General features: G+C 49.7%; 1 protein-coding gene across 1 annotated transcript in view; it reads right to left on the bottom strand.

Annotated features, from left to right (window-relative positions):
* PDIA5 (protein disulfide isomerase family A member 5) overlaps positions 1-18,763 on the bottom strand; it is a 92,114-nt gene that overhangs the window by 31,668 nt on the left and 41,683 nt on the right. Inside the window, exons 6-10 of the mRNA XM_053918438.1 lie at positions 18,025-18,117; positions 14,714-14,774; positions 7,784-7,851; positions 1,662-1,753; positions 1,499-1,570 (exon numbers count right to left, since the gene is read on the bottom strand). Coding sequence (XP_053774413.1) covers positions 1,499-1,570; positions 1,662-1,753; positions 7,784-7,851; positions 14,714-14,774; positions 18,025-18,117 — 386 coding nt within the window. The remainder of the gene's footprint in view (positions 1-1,498; positions 1,571-1,661; positions 1,754-7,783; positions 7,852-14,713; positions 14,775-18,024; positions 18,118-18,763) is intronic.

Genomic DNA, 18,763 nt, shown 5'->3' with positions numbered 1-18,763 from the left:
GGTGTTATCGTGGTGTTTTATCCCCCAGGCCCCTGGGAACTGACAGCAGACAGAGTTTCAACTTTCAGAATCTAACAGTTGGTTTCTTGTGGGGGGTTTTTAGTGGGGGGTGGGTTCAAAATTCATTCTCTCTTCCCATTCTGAAAATACACATTTTTCAACTTTCATATTTTTGGATAACTAATTGTTTAAGCCTGAGCCCCTTATGTAATGATGTCAATAAATGGCCCTGGCTGGTGTAGCTCAGTGGATTGAGCATGGGCTGTGAACCAAAGGGTCACCAGTTCAATTCCCAGTCAGGACACATGTCTGGGTTGCAGGCCAGGTCCCCACTGGGGGCCATGTGACAGGCAACCACACACTGATGTTTCTCTACCTCTCTTTCTCCTTCCCTTCCCCTCTCTCTAAAAATAAATAAATAAAATCTTTTTAAAAAGTTTAAAAAAAATTTCAAAATAAATATCTGCCAGCCACTGGGGGAAGGGTTCCGACCAGAACTCAGGAGAGTGGGGCTGGACGGTGGGGAGCTGCTGCTGGGGGGCCCTACCCTGCTACTTGCCAGCTGTAGGAGCTTGGACAAGCTATAAGCTACCTCATCACTGTGCTCAGTTACCTCACTCAGAAAGTGAGGGCAAGGATAGTACTTTCCTCGCAGGGCTGTGCTGAGGGTTGTATGAGAATCCACATAAAGCGCTTACAACAGTGCCGGCCACAAAGCGGAGCCCTCCAAGTGTTTGCTGGTATTATGCGCAAGTAACCACATATCGGCAGTGACTGGTAAGCCCCAAACTAATGCCAGGCCAAGCACAGAACAACAGGATGAGTGCTCAGCTGGCTGGCCAGGGAGCATTCCCGGAGAGGTGGCCCCGCCCCAGATTGGGTCCATCCCCAGTCAGGGTCCATCCAACCGTCATGCCAAAGCCACACGCTGGGCATGCAGGGGCTTGGAGTAAGGGGACCATTAGCTTGTAAGAATCTAATCACATTAAAACAGGGATCACGAGGCTACTACGCAGCAGCACCTGCGGGAATGTGGGGCGGATGGCAAAGCACTCTGCACACCTATGACGTTAGAATCTCTCTTAGTAGCTACACAGCACCTAAGGTCGGGTTATGTCTGAAATACGCATTCCACTGACAATTCTATTTTCAGACAGACCTGCAGGGACAGGTCTCAAACCTGACATCCTGGGTGAGAAAGTCATCTATCCACGAGACAGAGTACAAGGAAAAACACTACTGAAATGCGGTCTTCACAGCGAAAGTGACAACAATCCTCCCAATACCTGCACCCTAAACTCAGAGGCCCCCCACCCTCACGCAGATGCAACCCCAAAATAGCTGTGCAGGAAGCGCAACAGGTCCTTTCCCTCCTCATCCTCTTCCCCAAACTGCAGCCAGAGCCCTGGGGCCAGGGCCCACCCTGGGGCCTGGCAGATGCCCCTCCCTCTGGGCACCAGCGCCCCACCCCCTGCCCGTCGGTGAATGCCCCGCTTACTTCTTCAGCCACTCCACAATGTCCTCGGAGGTGGACCCATAGTTGTCGTACTGGAACAGAAACCGTCCCTTCCTGTAAAACATGCAGAGACAACGTGGGCTCAACTGGGGATGTGAATGCCATCATGGAGGCGGCGAGCATCGCAGGGAGGCAGGTGACTTACTCGAAGTAGCAGATGGTGGGGTAGCCCCGCACGTTGTACTCCTCCTTGATGTTTTCAAATTCCGAAGGGTAGACGTTCATCCCGGCCAGCGCCTAGGAGCAAAGCGAGAACAGACCTGTGCACCCTATGTCTGGCAGACACCTCACCTTGTCCATGTGCCTCCTGTCCAGCTGTCCCGCCAAAAATGATGGGGACATAATGAAAAGCCCCACACACTGATGCACAGCCCGGGGCAGCAGGGAGCAAGGTGAGCTAAGCCAGCTGGGAATGAAGACCGAGAGCTCTAGGAGAAGCACCTGGGCCCAAGTGCCACCCTCTACACAGGTGTTCTCTTTCACCTGCACTGTAGAAAGACCATCCCTGACCAAAAACAAAGTTCTGAGGTTTGAGGAAGACACCTGGCCTTGCTATCAAATTCAAACAGATCCTAGAGTGGGGCCACTGTCACCTAAGTACATGTTGTGCCTTTTCTTTGCCCATGTCAACTAAGGTTGTACTCTACTCCCTAATCATAGAATCACCGTTCAGCCACTCCACAGTGTCCTCGGACACTTTCCTGGATGCCTCACGGCCTGTCCTCAGGCTTTACGTGCAACGCTATCAGACCTCACGGCTCTGTGTGGCCAAGGAGAGAGTGCAGTGCTCGTGACTGCCTGCCTGCCTCGCTCTCCTCTCTCCAGACCCTGCTAGGCCTCCCCAGCCCGTTTGTGACCAGCACCTCCAAAGTTGGAGCGTGCTCCAGCTGCAGGGTCCACGCATCCAACCCCCATGAATGGGGAAGGGGGGTTTTAGTAGCTGTATTACTGATGACAGGGCTGTTCTAAGAACAACCTAAAACTCCTTTCCTGAAGCAGAAACCTTCCCCTCTGGAGAGGGCTCAAGTTTCCAGAAAGAGGACTTCGAATCTGTTCCCACAGAGAACGTAGACAGAGCAGCCAGATCCAGGAAGGCTGTTCTGCAAAACTGGGCGGCAGAGAGGAGAGGGGAAAGGAAGTTAAAAAGAGCAAGAAGAAACCCAGGAAGCTGAATTTTGCTGAACAATACATAAGGAAGGACAGGAGGAGAAAAAGGAAACCAATAGTTTCATCAGACAATGAACTTGATTCAGAAGACTGCTTCCACATAGGAGTCATGTGACTTTGGGCAAGTCACTCGTCCTCTCTGAGTGAGGTTCCTTGTTTGGAAGATGTGGGTGATAAAACCATCATCACAGGGCTCCTAAGAGAACTGAACGAGATGGTCCACGTCAGAGATTTTAGCACAGGACTTGCACTCAATAATCAAGTGCTTTATTTCCTGCCAAAAGCTCCCAGTATGACAGCCACCTGCACCGCTGACCGCTCCACTCAGAGGCATCTAAACATGTCTTTTCAACTGTTTTCAGTACCTAGCACAATGCTGGTGCACAACAAATGGGTGCTAAATCAATGAGTTTTTTTCCCTAGCCCATTTTGAGATGCTGCAAGGAATATAGGAAAAATAAGCCTGAAATAGAACCTACTCGAAGTGCTGGAACCTTCTAAAAGCCATCCTGTTCATTTTGCCAGACTGATTCAGCAGCCTTTTCCAGTAAAAATGATCTACTTTGAAGTTCCTTTTTAATGTCTAATTGATCTCCCTGTCAGTGCACATTCACCCCAAGATTAATCTTCTTCATCCTCCTCTTTCATTACATCACTTCCCTGCATAAAATCTTTCAAGTCCATTGAATACAGGCTAAAGTCAAACTTTACACTCAAAGGCATACGACCTGTACCTCATTTCTTAATCCCCCTTTCTTATAAAACCCCTAACTGAACATCTGCTAGGTCTAGACTTTCTTCACTCTCCCAGATGAGACGGTTTGAAATTTCTGCGCAGGGAGAAGGTGGGCCGAGTGCTGCCTAAGGCACCTTGCAGACGAGCAGTGAACCACAGTGGCTAGGAGGTGGGTGCAGGGTCAGGATGCTGGGTGTGAATACCAGCTCCCCACCTAGTAGACAGATGCATTCCCTTGAACGAGTCATAGCTAACTCTGCCTTAGTTTCCTCGTCCGCAGGCGCCTCCTGTGGTTGCTGTGAAGACGAAAGGAAACAGTACAAATATCTACAATGCTCAACCTATGTTACATGCTTTCCTTACCACTGCTGAGAGGCTCTGCAGCTCTGTCTCATTTCCAGAGCCCACACTCCGCCTCTTGGCTCCTATCAGAGACTCATTCATCCTTAAGGCAAATCAAATCCCACCTTCCCCGGCGGCCTTTCCAAATCACCTTTGCTTGTAATGAACCCTTAATCCTGAGTTTCTGTAGCACTTTTGTACTACTTTGGAGACATTTATTAGTTAATAAGATAAATATTTTTTTAACAACTACATACAAACCCCTTTGGAGTTTGTGAAACTGAATGAGGTGAAACCGGTCTCATTGTAAGGAAAGCTAAGGCCCCTGCGCCTGACACGGAGCCAGCCGTGCCTGCGGCCATCCAGTTGGCACGACATGCTCTTTCTCCTGTTCAGCCATGTGGTGGTAGGACTGCCACGAGGCAGGTGACATGTGCATTAGTGCCCAAAGGAGGGTGAGATTTCCACAGACATTCCAGGAAAAAGGAGGCAAGACAAAATGAGATTCGGCCCGAGAAAAGGGGAATGTGTCAGTCAGTTTGACTGGACTGCAGGACACACGGCGGGATCTAAGAGAAGGTGCGATGGCTTCGCTGAGGTCACTTTGGAAGGCTCTCGTGCCTGAGAAACCAGAACCTTATCCAGGAGTCGCTAGAGAGCTATGGAGGGTTTCCAGCTGTGTGTTGTTGCATAGAGGTTGGGCTGCAGGAGAAAGTCATCTGGCAACCACGCTGTGTGAGGTAACCAGGGCCTGAGCCAGGACGGCGGGCAGGGAGAGCACAAAGGCTGTGAGGGCAGAGAGAGAGCACGATGACCCTGCACGCTGGCACAGGAACCCGGGGTACTCCGGAGAGTCAGGAGAAAAACCCAGACCAAGCTGTCAAGCAGTCTGATACGTGGCGCTAGGGCTTAGGGACTCGGCTCTGTGGGGCTACACTGTGGTGAAGCTCTGGAGGCAGGTAAAAATCACTGCGGGGCAGACAGGCCGTAACGAGACAAGGAGAACCCAGTGCCGGGCCCTGGCTCCAATGTGATAATAGCAAGAAGAGGGTAGAAAGCAGCACCTGGGGAGCACCCCCATCTAATGAGTGAGAGGAACAGTAAGGACAGAGCGGGGGCGGGGGGAGAGGGGTGTCAATCATCTGCATCTGTTAAGTGCTTGCGGGTTACAGTGCAGTCTCTGCACTCCAGCCCATTTGCTCGTCACAACACCCTGGCGAGGGAGGCAGGATGCCGTCATCATTCCCATTTTGCAGATGGGAAAACGGAGGAGCCAAAGCTCTTTGCCTAAGATCTCCCAGCTGGTTAGTGAGAGCCAGCGCCAGTCTGACTTGCACAAACCCGTCACCATGATGGACCCACTTCACGGTGTTTACACCCAGAGGGTCCATCATGGCCACGGTTAACAGGAGACTCAGTGAGGACACCAATCTGGCGAAGGGGAAGAAGGGCAGGTGGGAACATTCTGGTGGCTACTCTGCTCAGGGAGCAGCAACAGCTGCTGATGGGGACGTCAATTAGCAGTAGATGGAACACACACGGATGAGTCACCAGACGTCAGTGACAACAAAAAGGTGGCAGATCTGAGTTTGGAAAATGGCAAAGGCTGAGCGTCCCTGACCTGGCCTGGCTTCTGTCTTAATGACATCATCAGGTTGGATACCTGCCAAGATAACTGCAGAAGAGGCAGATTTACGGCCCCGCCACAGCCGCGGCCGCGGCCACGGCCACGGCCAGCCACAAAGGCTCAAAGATGACAGAGATGAAGAGGAGACAGGAGGTACTGAACCGGCTGGATCTCAGCAGCGGGGAGGGAACGGCTTTTGATTTCAGGGGACTCTCAGCCCGCCGCTGCCCTGTGTGAGGACACAAAGTAACACTTCTAGTCACGCTGCTTCTGGACAGCTGTGGCTGCACCGTGTGCCTGGGCCTCCAGACGCCACTACAGCGGGTGTCCGCGGTGGCCAGGACCCTTCCTGCTTTATGGAGCTGGGAAAGGTGAGAACTTGTCCAAGGAAAGCAAAGGTACTTTCCTAAGAAACTAATGGGAAAACAAAACAAAATAAACCACAATCAAGAAAATATGGCAGCATGGAAATGGATGAGTTCACACCACACACATGCCCCTGGCCCAGGAAACTAACACCTGGGACCATCCCACTGACTTTTCTGTAATGTTGTGTAGGGAACTGGAAGGGCCACACTTTCAACTTCTGGGCCTGGGCACTCTAACACAAGTAATCTTCAGGGCTACTCTTGCAAAAGAGCCTAGTGAGAACCAAGAGACAAGGGAGAAGGCCTGTGCTCTACGCTGAATCAAACAGAGCCCCTGTGCTCAAGAAGCTCACATTTCAGTGAGAAAATCATGACTATCAAGTGGTAAAGTAAACAAAGTGATTTAGAACAAAAGCAAAGATGGGCAGACCTGGCCGTGAGTAGCAGGGACAAGCTCTGTGGGAGTGCGGGAGGGGCCTGGAGGAACACCGAGTTTAGCAGGTAGATGCAGAAATGGCTGAGAATCTTCCAGAAGGTGCATGAGACTGGCACCAAGACCTTGCCTGCTTTGGAGGGGCTGGCCAGGAAATACGTGATCTAATTGGGGCTTGGGCTGCTTACCTGCCACTGTACCCGAGTTTGGAAGTTGAGCTGAGCAGTTTTCTAAAAGTGTAAGTGGGTATAGATAGGGAGAACACTGTGGATAATTAAGTCTTTTCTCCAGGCGAAATAATCTTAAAATATGATATCTACTGAGGCCCCCAAATGTGAAGTGAAACGTCCCCAGAGTGATGTATGTGTGCCCCACAGCCAAACATCTTCAGGCAAGTTGCTAAAAATTCCTTTAGTAAGAAATAAGCAGGACTTGGGTACCCCCAGAATGAGGTCAAAAGAGAAAGCACTGTTCTTTGTAACCCAATCTCCCAGCTGCCTAGCAGAGCTGTCGCCATGCCCAGGTGCCGCCATTGAAACTTTCAAATTGACTTTGAACTAATCACCAACTTAATTTGGTCCATAAAGATCATGACGCAGTTTTAAGACTTAGAACTCCCTTGATGGGACTTTGGCCAGCCCCTCCCGATGACCTCTCATCAAAGGCGTGTGGATTTTTCCATGCTCCCTGGAGAAGCTAGCTGTTGTTTTTCTGTTGCTACCAAGAAACCCCACCTCCCTGCCCCCAAAACAAAACCTAACAAACAAAACCTCCAAAACCTCTGTGGCTCAGGGCAAATGCAAAAATGGACAGCCATACAGCACAGAAGGGACAAGTCTGGCAGGGTAGTGGAACCGTCACTGACTGACCCTCAGCCCTGGGGGAGGCCTGACTGCCCAGCTGCCTCTCCTCCCTCAGTGACCATCCTTGGCTGTCCTACCGCTCTGCAGGCCAGTCTCCTCAGGGGCTCCTCTTCCCTACAGGGGGGCATCCCTAAGACAACCCTGTGTCCTACCTGCTCTGCCCCCACACGGCCTGCACTCTTCCCTTCAGAGACTGCCTGCTCACTCAGGGCTCCGGCTCCCCACCGGCGCTGCCTGCTTTCCGCCATTCCTCCTGCCTCACAGGAACTGAGGAACTCCAGCAAACCTGGGCAGGAGACTGCCTCGGGGACCGGCTTGTGTTTCCGGCTACTACTGATGTCACTGCGCCCCGTTCTTTGCCAGTGGATTCCCCATCATTGGGAGCCTTGGCCCACTTGGGAGCCCAGTGCCAATAACCCTGGACTCTGATGGTCCGCTGTTGGCCACTGGCCTCCTGGCAACACCCCAAGTGCTTTCTTGCTGTTTTCTTGGCTATTTCATTACCGGCCTTTGACGGGAGTTAAACTCTCCTGGTCCCAGCAACTCTGTGGAGATCTCAACATTCCCGGAAGGCAGGTCTCTGAACCACATACCAGAGCAGCAGGGACAGCAGCAGGAGGACAAGTCCCCGCCATGATTTTAAAACCAGCCCTCCCCCAACCCCGGCACCACAGCCATCTGAGAAGTCTGAGAAGCAGCCAGCCCTGCCTGGCCCGTGGGGCCTCACTTACAATGTGGCCTCGCAGCTGGGTGGCAGCCTTCTGAAAATGCGGCATTATCCTCTTGCACATGCTGCACCCTAGTCACGGGCAGGAGAAAAACCAAACTCGGTTACAGTGGGTGCCGGGCCCTGCACTCCACCTTCCCTCCCGTCACAGTGACCTCCATCCACAAATATTCACCCAGCCTCCAGAAACCCATAAGGAACTGGAGGCAGAGGCCCTGGCCCCCAAACAGCTTACATTCATGGAACACGACACAACCCAACAGAGACTTAGTACATGTGGGACCGACTAAGCAAATATGACACAGGTGGAGAAGGGCAAAGCAACGAATGATTTGGAGATGACAGTGAGTTCAAGAGGAATTCCGGGAACCAGAATCAGTGCCGGAGCACCACTTCATGCAGCTAAAAGCCTCCCCTCACTGCTGGCCGGGGGCTGCAAATGAACCTGATTCGAGTACCATTAGGAAAAAAAAGTGCAACCACAAATACAGTGACTCTTGGGATTTTCGTGCCTTTTCCTTCATTAACAAGGATAATTATGCAATGACTGGGGGGGCAGGCCTGAGATGCAAATGCGGGCTCATGGCCCCATGGGAAGAGCAGCAGGCCAGGATCACATGCCGAGTTCTCATCTTCCCTCCACTTGCTCAATGGCCCTGGACAGGTCACTTCCTTTCTCTGGGCTGCTGCTCCTTCTGGCAAATGAACAGGGTTGGACCAGACAGTTCTGAAGTTGGAAGATTCTGTGATGTCCTTGGCTCAGCCCTCTCTGGGGTTCTGTGGTCCACCATAGTCACACTTCTCTCCGGGGGTGCTGAAGCCCCCCAAGGCTTGTGGAACTCAGGGCCAAGACAGTCAGACCCAAACATCCACTGCTACTTCAGCATGGCCTCGACTTAAACCCTTCTCCTCCCTGCAACCAGAGGCGGCCGAGTATCCGCACGGATCCTGCAGGATCCTACTCTGCTGCAGCACCGGCTTTGAGAGGCACCTGAAGGCTCCAGACAGCAAAGCTGCCTGGAACCCCACATTGGGCTGGTTCTTTTCTCGACACAGAACAGCGTGGACAGGGCCACGCGGCAGCAGGCTAACAAGTTTTAATCCATGTTTAGCTAACGTCTTGGCAGGCCGTGGGCAGAGTAATAGAGATGCTCACACCCATGAGGCTGGACAAAGACCCCGGGGAACCGTGAGCAGGTCAAACTCCCCCAGGACCACCTGAACCTCCCAGTACCAAGTTTACTGGAGAAGATGTGATGCAGGATATTTTGACACAAGACTCTCAAAATGCCCATGGCCCCCTCCTTGGCATCCCTGCCTGGCAGAGAGATGGCCACAAACACACCAGCATATTGAGCCTGGGCTTTCAGTTTATGCCATGAGTTCAGGTTCAGACTCAGGGAGACTCAGGGGAACAGGAGCTGTCGCAAGGTCAGTCCACAGGGTGCGGCCGAGGCCCCTGGTCTCAGAACACGAGATGTGCTCTCCCCAGTAGCTGCCCCGACAGCGTGATCCTCACAAACGTGAAGGAAGAAATATGACACTTGTCATGGGACTTGGCTCCCACTGCCGGGATTCAGAGGGGAGACTGGGAACAGGAGCAACAACGCCAGCTTCACTGGACACCCGTGCTCCCCCAGGTGGACACCATGCAGAAGGGATGATGGGAGGCCACGTGGCAGAGGACGGTGCTCGGTCCTAGCGGGGAAACCCAGGTCAGCATCTCCCCTTGACTATTTGCTGCCTACATGACCCTGGGCTAGTGACATAAGTGACCTGAGCCTCAGCTTCCCTACCTGTGAAGTAGAGACAGCACCTGCCCTGCAGGCCGAAGGGGCAGAGCCAACCCCTGGGAGGGTGACCAGAGCCAGGCATCCAGCAGGGGAGGCTCAGCCAACACAAGGCCTGAGAGTCTGCCTTCTGGCCCATGAGGGAAACATTTCACAGGGAACAGAGGATGTCACTCCACTCCCCAGGAGGGGGAGTAAGGGGCACACCTGCAGCCCTCCACCCACTCTTACTCGGTGACTTGGTGAGATGGGGGAGTCTGGCACCTACTCCGCTATGTTCATGAGTCAGGAGCCTAATTTATTACCTGTCCCCACAGGTGTGGCCTCTCTTCCAGCTCTGCCTATCTGCAGCCTGCAACATTATCCCCCAAACCTCCTAAAGAAGTGGGGAGTTGGTCAGCTGTCCCCGTGGGTGGAGGCCAGCAGCACTGGGGGAAGAAGGTACTGGGGGGAAGCAGTGACAGAAGAGGAACAGGAAGCTAAAGGCCATGCCAGTGTCCAATCAAACTTTACCAAAAATGCAGGTGGTACTGAGATCCCTGTCTGAGTTTATTTTTCAATGGATTCAACCGGGAGGCAGGGGAAGAGATGACTAATTAGCCCGCTCACACCCAAAGGTTAGAGCAGTCAGCCCATTATTTTCTCATTAATTCAATAAACATTTACTGAATAAACAGTAGGACGTGAGGACCCACATTCCTTGTCACAACTGAAGGCTCTCACCGCCTTTGGGTTCCTTCACCCCAAAAACAGTCCAAGGGCTTCCCAGTCAGAGAATTGCTGTGTCCCTGAACTAAGCTGAATCATGAGGCCATGAAGGCTTGAGTGCATGAGTGTACTAAAAACTTTAAAGACACTTTAAAGAAGTTTCTTTAAAAACAACAACTAAAGACTCCTGGGGTCACGTACCCGGCACCTAGGAGGCCATCCAACCCAACCTCTCCACCACCAATTTGAACGTCACAGTCGTGTTTTCTCCCTCCTTCCACCAGTAGCGGCTCTGCGACACCTACAGGGAACCTAACTTCGGCCCAGCTTTCTGTTTCGCAGAGACAACCAGCATGCTGCCATCTCTGCCCATGGAGACGAGGCGCGCGCCGCCAAACAGCCTGGGAGTGGGTGGGGGCGACAATTCACATTCAGGTGCAAACTGCGAGTAAACCACTCTTTGTAAGTGATTACCTGGTGTCATCGTGTGAAACCTGCATGGTTCCACCAGGATTCTGCCTTGTGGCACGTACTGTGAACCGACACACTGTTTCAGTCTCACTTAACCAGTGCGCTGAGTCCTGAGGGTTTTGCCGTAAACCAAAGGGGGCCGCCCTCAAAGGCTGTGTAGGCAGACCCATTCCTCAAGTCTCCCTCGAGGAGAAACAAAATGGGGTGAAACCAAACACTGAACCCAGGATTCTTTTGTTGCTGTTGCTTGAGTTTTTCCCCTTTAATTTTAAGTCTATTTTATTGACTATGCTATTACAGCTATCCCATATTTTTTCTCCCCTTTCTCTTTCCACCCTGCACGCACCCTCCGACCAGCATTCCCCCATCCTTAGTTCATGTCCATGGGTCGTACATGTAAGTTCTTTGGCTTCTACATTTCCTATACTATTCTTACCCTCCCCATTTATTTTCTACCTATTTTTCCTTCTCATTCCCTGTACCTTTTCCCCTGTTCTCCACCCTGCCCCCACCCCCACTGATAACCCTCCATGTAATGTCCAGTTCTGCGATTCTGTTCCTGTTCTAGCTGTTTGCTTAGTTTGTTTTTGTTTTTAGGTTTAGCTGTTGATAGTTGTGAGTTTGTTGTCATTTTACTGCTCATAGTTTTGATCTTCTTTCTCTTAGGTAAGTCTATTATAATAAGGGCTTGGTGATGATGAACTCCTTTATCTTATCTGGGAAGCACTTTATTATAGCTTTGCTGGATACAGTAACCTAGGATGTAGGTCCTTGCCTTTCATGACTTCAAATACTTCTTTCCAGCCCCTTCTTGCCTGCAAGGTTTCTTTTAAGGAATCAGCTGATAGTCTTATGGGAACTCCTTGGTAGGTAAATATCCTTTTCTCCTACTGCTTTTAAGATTCTCTTTTTATTTTTAACCTTGGGTAATTTGATTATAATGTGCCTTGGTGTGTTCCTCCCTGGGTCCAACTTGAGACTCTCTGAACTTCCTGGACTTGCATGCCTATTTCCTTTGCCAGATTAGGGAAGTTCTCCTTCATTATGTTTTCAAGTAAGTTTTTGATTTCTTGCTCTTCATCTTCTTCCAGCACTCCTATGATTCAGATGTTGTAATATTTAAAGTTGTCCCAGAGGTTCCTCAGCCTCACCTCATTTTTTTTTTAATTCCTGTTTCTTCATTCTGTTCTGGTTGAATGTATATTTCTCTCTTCTATTCCAAATCTTTGAGTCCTGGTTTCTTTCCTTTAACTCTTGGTTCCCTGTACATTTTTCTCTATTTCACTCTGTGTAGCCTTCACTTCTTCCTTTATTTTGTGGCCATACTCAATCAATTATTTCTGTGAGCATCCTGATTACCAGTGCTCTGAACTCTGCATCTGATAGGTTATCTATCTCCTCGTTGCTTAGTTTTTTTCTGGAGTTTTGATCTGTTCTTTCATTTGGGCCATATTTCTTTGTCTTGGCGCACTTGTTATGTTGTGTGGGGCAGAGCCTTAGTTGTTCGCTAGGGCAGGGCAACCCACTTTGCTATGCTGTGGTGTTGTATATGGGGAAGGGGTCAGAGAGGGAACAATGCTGCTTGCTTGGCTCTCAGTCAGTTTTCAGTCACTTACCCTGCTAACTACAAGTGAATTGGGCTCTTCTGGTGCAGATTCCTGGGTAGGTGGGTTTGTGTATGTTCCAGGACCCCACTGTTCCCTCCAGTGGACTCTCCTGTGAGACTGGCAGTTTCTTCCACCACCACAACCCCCCATAGGTTTTTACAGACAGAGGTTGTGAGGCTTTATTTCCCCAGGCTGGAATTCCGGGTTGTGTGGTCTGTCTCGCTCCCTGGTTGTTCCTCCTGGTTTACCCACATGCGAATGTGGGACCTCCTGGTCTGCCAGCCACTGCCTTTTTGCATGTCCTCTTTGCTCCAGCTGCCTGTCCCTGCCCCTCTTACCGGTGTGGATGAATGTTTTTTCTTTAACTCCTTGGTTTGCTGGACTTACATACAGTTTGATTTCCTGGCAGTTTTGGTTGTTTTTTGTTTTTAAATTGGTGGTTGTTCTTCTTTTGGTTGTGTAAGGAAGCAAAACATACCTATCTATGCCTCCATCTTGGACAGAAGCCTATTGTTGTTTTTAATGAAACAAAGTTGTGCTTTTATTACACTCATGCACTCGAGCCTTCATGGCCTCATAATTCAGCTCAGTTCTGGGACACACAGAAAGTCTCAAACTGGGATGTCTTTTAGTGCTCTGATCCTTGATCGTGTTCAGGGTGAAGGCACCCAAAGGTGGTGAGAGCCTTCAGTTGTGAACATTAACAAAGCAAATGACCCAGGGTTAAAGTACAGACCACTCCAGGCAGAGCCAGATCTCACAGGAGGTGGGACAACGGGTCCTCCTTCCACAGGCAGGTATCTGGAGGGAGGTCAGGTGGGGGCCACCCAGCAGTTCACATGAGCTGAGAGAGGCTGTTGTCATGGAGAACAAGCCACCAGCCTCCATCAGGCACAACTACCAGGACCCCACAGAAGAGCATCAGTCAGGAAGTCATGGTCCCCAGGGCGAGAATGGGAGGAGCCTTTGTTCAAAGAACTTCTCAGGAGGGGAGACTGGAGGCAGGCTTTTAAGAATAAACAGAACTCCAGTGCCACAGCTCAGGATACCCATTAGAGCCACAAATGCGCCTGGACACACCCCCCTCCCACCACCCACAGACCTTCTTTCTCCAGCCCTTAGGCCTTTGGCCTCCTGAAGGGCGTGTGCAGTTCACAGTCACAGGTCTAACTAAAGACCTCACACAGGCTCTACCTCAGGGTTTTTATCTGTGGGTCAGGACCCGCTAGACTAAGGGGTGGTCTAGACCGGAGATATCTGAGGCTTTGCAGGACGTATGGTCAACTACCAACTCTGCTGTTGTAGCTTGAAAGCAGCCACAGACAATATGTAAATGAATGGATGTGGCTGTGTTCCAACAAAAATTTACAAAAAAAGGCAGCCCGCCTATGAGCCAGAGTTTGCGGACCCTTTGTTAGAGGGTTATGAAGTAGTAGGGAAAACCAATGACTTCTTTTAAATAAAACAGAATAAAAAAGAAAATTATCATTGTGCACTATATCTTGTAGAGTAAGTAGTTAGTATGGTTTTGTGAAAACTTTTGTTTCAACTTGTGTAATTTATGTGTACTTATAGTATGGATTGCAATGAAAAAATTTTAATGTATAAAATGCAGTAAAAAAGTTTGAAGTCCACTGCTCTGATCCAATCCTTTTTCTTACATAAATGGAAACTAAGGAACAGAGAGGTGAGGACTTGACCAAGGTCACCCAGCTCATTGGTGGCATACCTGGAATGAGAACCCAGGTCTTCTGGTTGTCGTGTCAATGATCCTTTGCTATTCCCATGGCCTCTGGCCTCATACAGAAACTGAACACAAATACTGAGCCACTTTCTTCCTGGTCCTGATCCCCACTCCCCTCCCAGGTGGCACCGGCAGAGGTGTGCAGGAGACAGGGCTGGAGAAGCAGCTGCCCTGAGGCCAGCCAGGCTCTGCGTGGTGAGCAGCAGCAGCAGCAGCAGCACCTTGGAGAGAGCATTGAGATTGAGGTGGCTCCACCAAACACAGAGCTGGCAGGATAGGGGCTTTCAGCCCCAGGAGGCAGAGGGGTGAGGGAAGGTGAGGTACCTGAATGGAGACCTGTGTTGTTGCTGGGTGGAGCTGAGGGTAAAGAGGGCAGAAGGATACCACTTATAGTGAGAGAAAAACTGGTGTGGAAGCAGGAAGGGAGGAAAGCCAGATGAAAGGCCAAGATGAAGGAAAAGAGGTGCAGATGTTGAGATGGGGTAAGCAGCATGATTAGGTGCTGTAAGTGTGAGAACTGGGGCCTGTTCCCAGTTTCCCTGCCTCACAATCCCCAGCTGGCCCGCCAAGAATTTGAACAACTAACTCTGGCCCAAAGGAGAAAGGTCACTCACAGGGGGCATAAAACATCATCAGGACCGGTTTCTCTTCCTTCTTCAGGAGCCGTCTGAATTCCTGAGGCACAAATAGAGAACATCACAGGTCACACACAACACAATGACAGAGGCACCGTTCCCCCCGGCTCACGGTGCTGGGGGAGCAGGTGAGCACTTCAGAAACCCCAGTCTGACATGCGTCTGTGGGCTGCAGTACAGGGTCATAGTGTGTCAGGGGCTGAAAGAACCCCAGGGACGATCTATTCTAGACCGCTCTTACATATTACAGATGAGGAAACTGAGGCCCTGAGCAGACAAATGGCTTTCCCAAGGCCACCTGTGGGGACGAAGGAGTCAGGACCAGGCTACCGGCTTTACTTTCAGCACCGCCTGAACAATTAAAAGTCTGCAGAGAGCTTTTTATACTACATGAGGCTGTCAACCAGGCTGCCCGTCTTCGTGTGCTCAATGGCACAGTGGTGTCGTGGTAGGTAGCTGTCTTCACAGAGGCCCGACTCGGGCAGATGGGGATCTGGAACACAGGGTTAGCCCGTGCCTGCTAATCTCTTCCCGAGGCCCTGCCACCACCATCCATGTCCCCCAGAGCCCACAAGGGCACAGGATGAGACATGTCCCTCCCACCCCCAGGATGTTCCAAGCTAAACCAATCATTTATTTGTAAAATCTTTAGAACAGTTCCTGGCACGTTATTAGGCAATATATAATTATTGATTAAATAAACACAATAAATGTAAAAAGACAAAGATCATAACAGTGCTCATGGAGAGACTTCTGTGTAAAGCAGCGTGGGAGACGGTTCTTCCAAAGAGCGCCGATGACATTCGGGAAAAAGCAAACCTGTTACGGACCGCAGCGAAGCGCCCTGACAGCACACCTCGATTAAAACAAGCTCCTCTAACCAGTTTCCACAGAAGAAAATTAAAGTTTTTCTCTTCTGAATAATAAGGAAAATAAGAGGAAATTTCAAAATGCAGCTTTGTGGCAGCAAGAAGACATTAGGTAAACAGATGACAGTGCATCCCACACAGTGTAATATTGCTGCATCGCTATAAACTACGAAGAGGAATATTTAATGTCACAATAAGTTGTGCGTGTTATATTAAGGGGGGGGCAAAGCAGCATAGAACGTCTGATGACACTTCTGTTAATACTTATGTGCTACATTACGTTGAAAGCCTAAAAAGCTACAGGAAATAGCAGTTGTGGCACTTCTCAAAAGGAAGGATAGGGGGATTTTTTCTTTCTTTTACATTAAAGCTGTATTTTCTAAATTTTCAGTAACAAATATGTATTACAATTTTTCAGCTATATGAAGATTACAAGTACTTTATAGGAATTTATTTTATTTTTTTAAAAGATGTTATTTATTTATTTTTAGATAGAGGGGAAGGGAGGGACAAAGAGAGGGAGAGAAACATCAATGTGTGGTTGCCTCTCATGCGCCCCCTACTGGGGAGCCGGCCCGCACAACCCAGGCATGTGCCCTGACTGGGAATCAAATCAGCGACCCTTTGGTTTACGGGCTGGCACTCAATCCACAGAGCCACACCAGCCAGGGTGATCTTATGAGAATTTAAAACATTTTATAATAAATTCTGAAAATATTTACATAACTAGAGGGTAAAGGTACTCATTTTTTAAAATTTTACTAAATTTATTGGGGTGACATCGGTTAGTGAGATTATAGGTTTCAGGGGTACAACTTTGTAACACATCATCTGTATAGTGCACTGTGTGTTCACCACCCCAAGTCCAGTCTCCTTCTGTCACCGTATATTTGCCCCTTTACTCTTCACTATCCCCCAACTCCCCTTTCCCTCCAGTAACCACCATGCTGTTATCTGTGTCTGTGAGGTTTTTTCTTCACTTGTTTGTTTGTTGCTTTCTGTTTTATTTAGCACATGTGTGAAATCATGTAGTTGTTTTCCCATCTGACTTATTTCGCTTAGCATGATATTCTCAAGATCCGCCCATCCACGCTGTCAGAAATGGCAGTATTTCGCCCTTTCCTATGGGTAGGTAGTATTCCGTTGTGTGTGTGCGTGCGCGCATGTTCCCAGTCACAGAAGAGCAATCTTAGGAGCCTGAGGACAAGCACATCTCGGGGGAAGGAGGCACCGGGCTATCACTGATCAGGGTCTAAAACCACATATTGACACAACACCTACCCAGAGCAACCATCACTTTAAGCTGCATATTTTTACGGAGCTACAGGCACTGGTGCCACCACCTCCTGGTACCTGACCCTCTTTCCTTGACCCCAACATGCTTTTTATAAAGGTTTTAGTGGGGTGATCACATGGTATAAAAATGCTGAACATTATATAGTAAACTGAAACTAATAGAACCAACATGAAATTGTATACCAACTACGCTTAAATTTAAAAATAAATTTTTAAAAAAGGCTTTACCACCTAGCTGCTGATACTGGCACTTTCTACCCCAGAGGAGCACTGATGTCTGGCCCCTCACTGCCATCACTACAGACCCACCTGGTTGGTCCCCAGTGATTACACACGACCCCGTCCTCCACAAAGAATAAGTGGCATCACTTTCTTTGGGGTAATAAGCATTAAGAGTCAGTAATTTTAAATGAAAGAGGAGGAGAGGCAGAGGAAGATAAAAAGCGCATTTTATGTTACCAAGAAAGAACATTCTCCCTCCATCTACAAAAAAGGCACTTCTTGCTCCACAGACCCTTTGAAATGTCACCAAGAAACTCCTGCCATCCCTACGTGCAGGCACAGCCAAACAGGTAAGAGCATGAAGCACATACAGGTGCGCGGGGGGCAGAGGCACCTTAGGGTCAGAGGGGCAGGCTTCCAGAGGAGGCTCATGATTGTATGGAGACAACAAATCAGATCCACCTTCCACCCCTACAGCCTCCCATCCTGGCCCATCTCAGAGACCTGACCCAAGCCTCTGGGAAATGGAACCCAAACCTCACAGATTCTTCTTTAAAAGGAAAAAACACAAGGCCAAATCCAGCAACAACCAGATTATGTAACAAGGAGAGGACATTTAAATAGATATTCCTATAAGGAAACACTAAAGATGTTAAAATACATTAAATAAGAGTAAGGAATGGAGGAAGCTCACAGGCAGGCAGCCTATGATCAACTGTTGGTTCCATCAAGAGGCCAGCAAGGAGCATCAGGTAAGATGCGAGGGCCCTGGCCCAGCTCCCTTGGAGAAAGCACAGCTGGCCAGGGAACACTCCAGCCTCTCAGTTCCTTGGGCACCTGTCCTTGGGAAACCGGTTCAGGGGAAGTTCCAGTGTCCATCAGAATTGATGGGAAGTGTATTACCTTCTCACTGTCAATGTGGACAACATCTTTGGCTCCAGGATCTTCCTCCCACAGTGGGGGCCCTTTGGGATCCTTCAGAAAGGCCACTATGGACTGAAGAAAAGAGAAGAAAAACCCAATTTAGTCAGGAAAAGCAGGAGGTGGGGGAATCGGGAACCAGCCTGTTTCCCTGCCTGGAGACCCAAGTGCCCAGAATGGAACTGCATGTGGCATATGGGCAAATGCTTGGGAGTGTGCCATTCCATTGCCCACTGACATCACTGCTATGGGCCCTAAAACTACACCCCAGCCCCCCACCCCCACCAGGATTTTTCAGTCACATAACCCCTTACTTTGGTCAGCTGGTCCATACCTACTATGCTTCTTCATGGACCAAAAAAAGGAACTTTGAGACAATTAGTTGGCTTATTCAAACCAGAGACATACTTGTGCTTCTGCTAAATCTCACCTCCTCCAGGAAGTCTCCCTGATCAATTCCAGTCCTGTCCAAAGTAGGGGCTCTCAAGCAGTCACAAAAACCGTCAGCCACATAGGCAGGTAATCACACCTACTTGTAGCCTGCTTGGTATGTCATGATCTAAACTGGTTTGAAGGCATGTTAATCCTGATCAACCTCTGTGGAGCTTGAATGGGAAGCCCCAGGGCAGGACGCTCATCTCTGGGGCCACCTGGTTGCTGTACTCCTCTCCTTGGACCCCTTTCTAGATGATCCAGGATGAACATATGACGAAGAGCTTCA

The sequence above is a fragment of the Desmodus rotundus genome, chromosome 2 (genome assembly GCF_022682495.2).
Source record: "Desmodus rotundus isolate HL8 chromosome 2, HLdesRot8A.1, whole genome shotgun sequence".
Lineage (NCBI taxonomy): Eukaryota > Metazoa > Chordata > Mammalia > Chiroptera > Phyllostomidae > Desmodus > Desmodus rotundus.
This window is presented reverse-complemented; position numbering and strand designations above follow the sequence as displayed.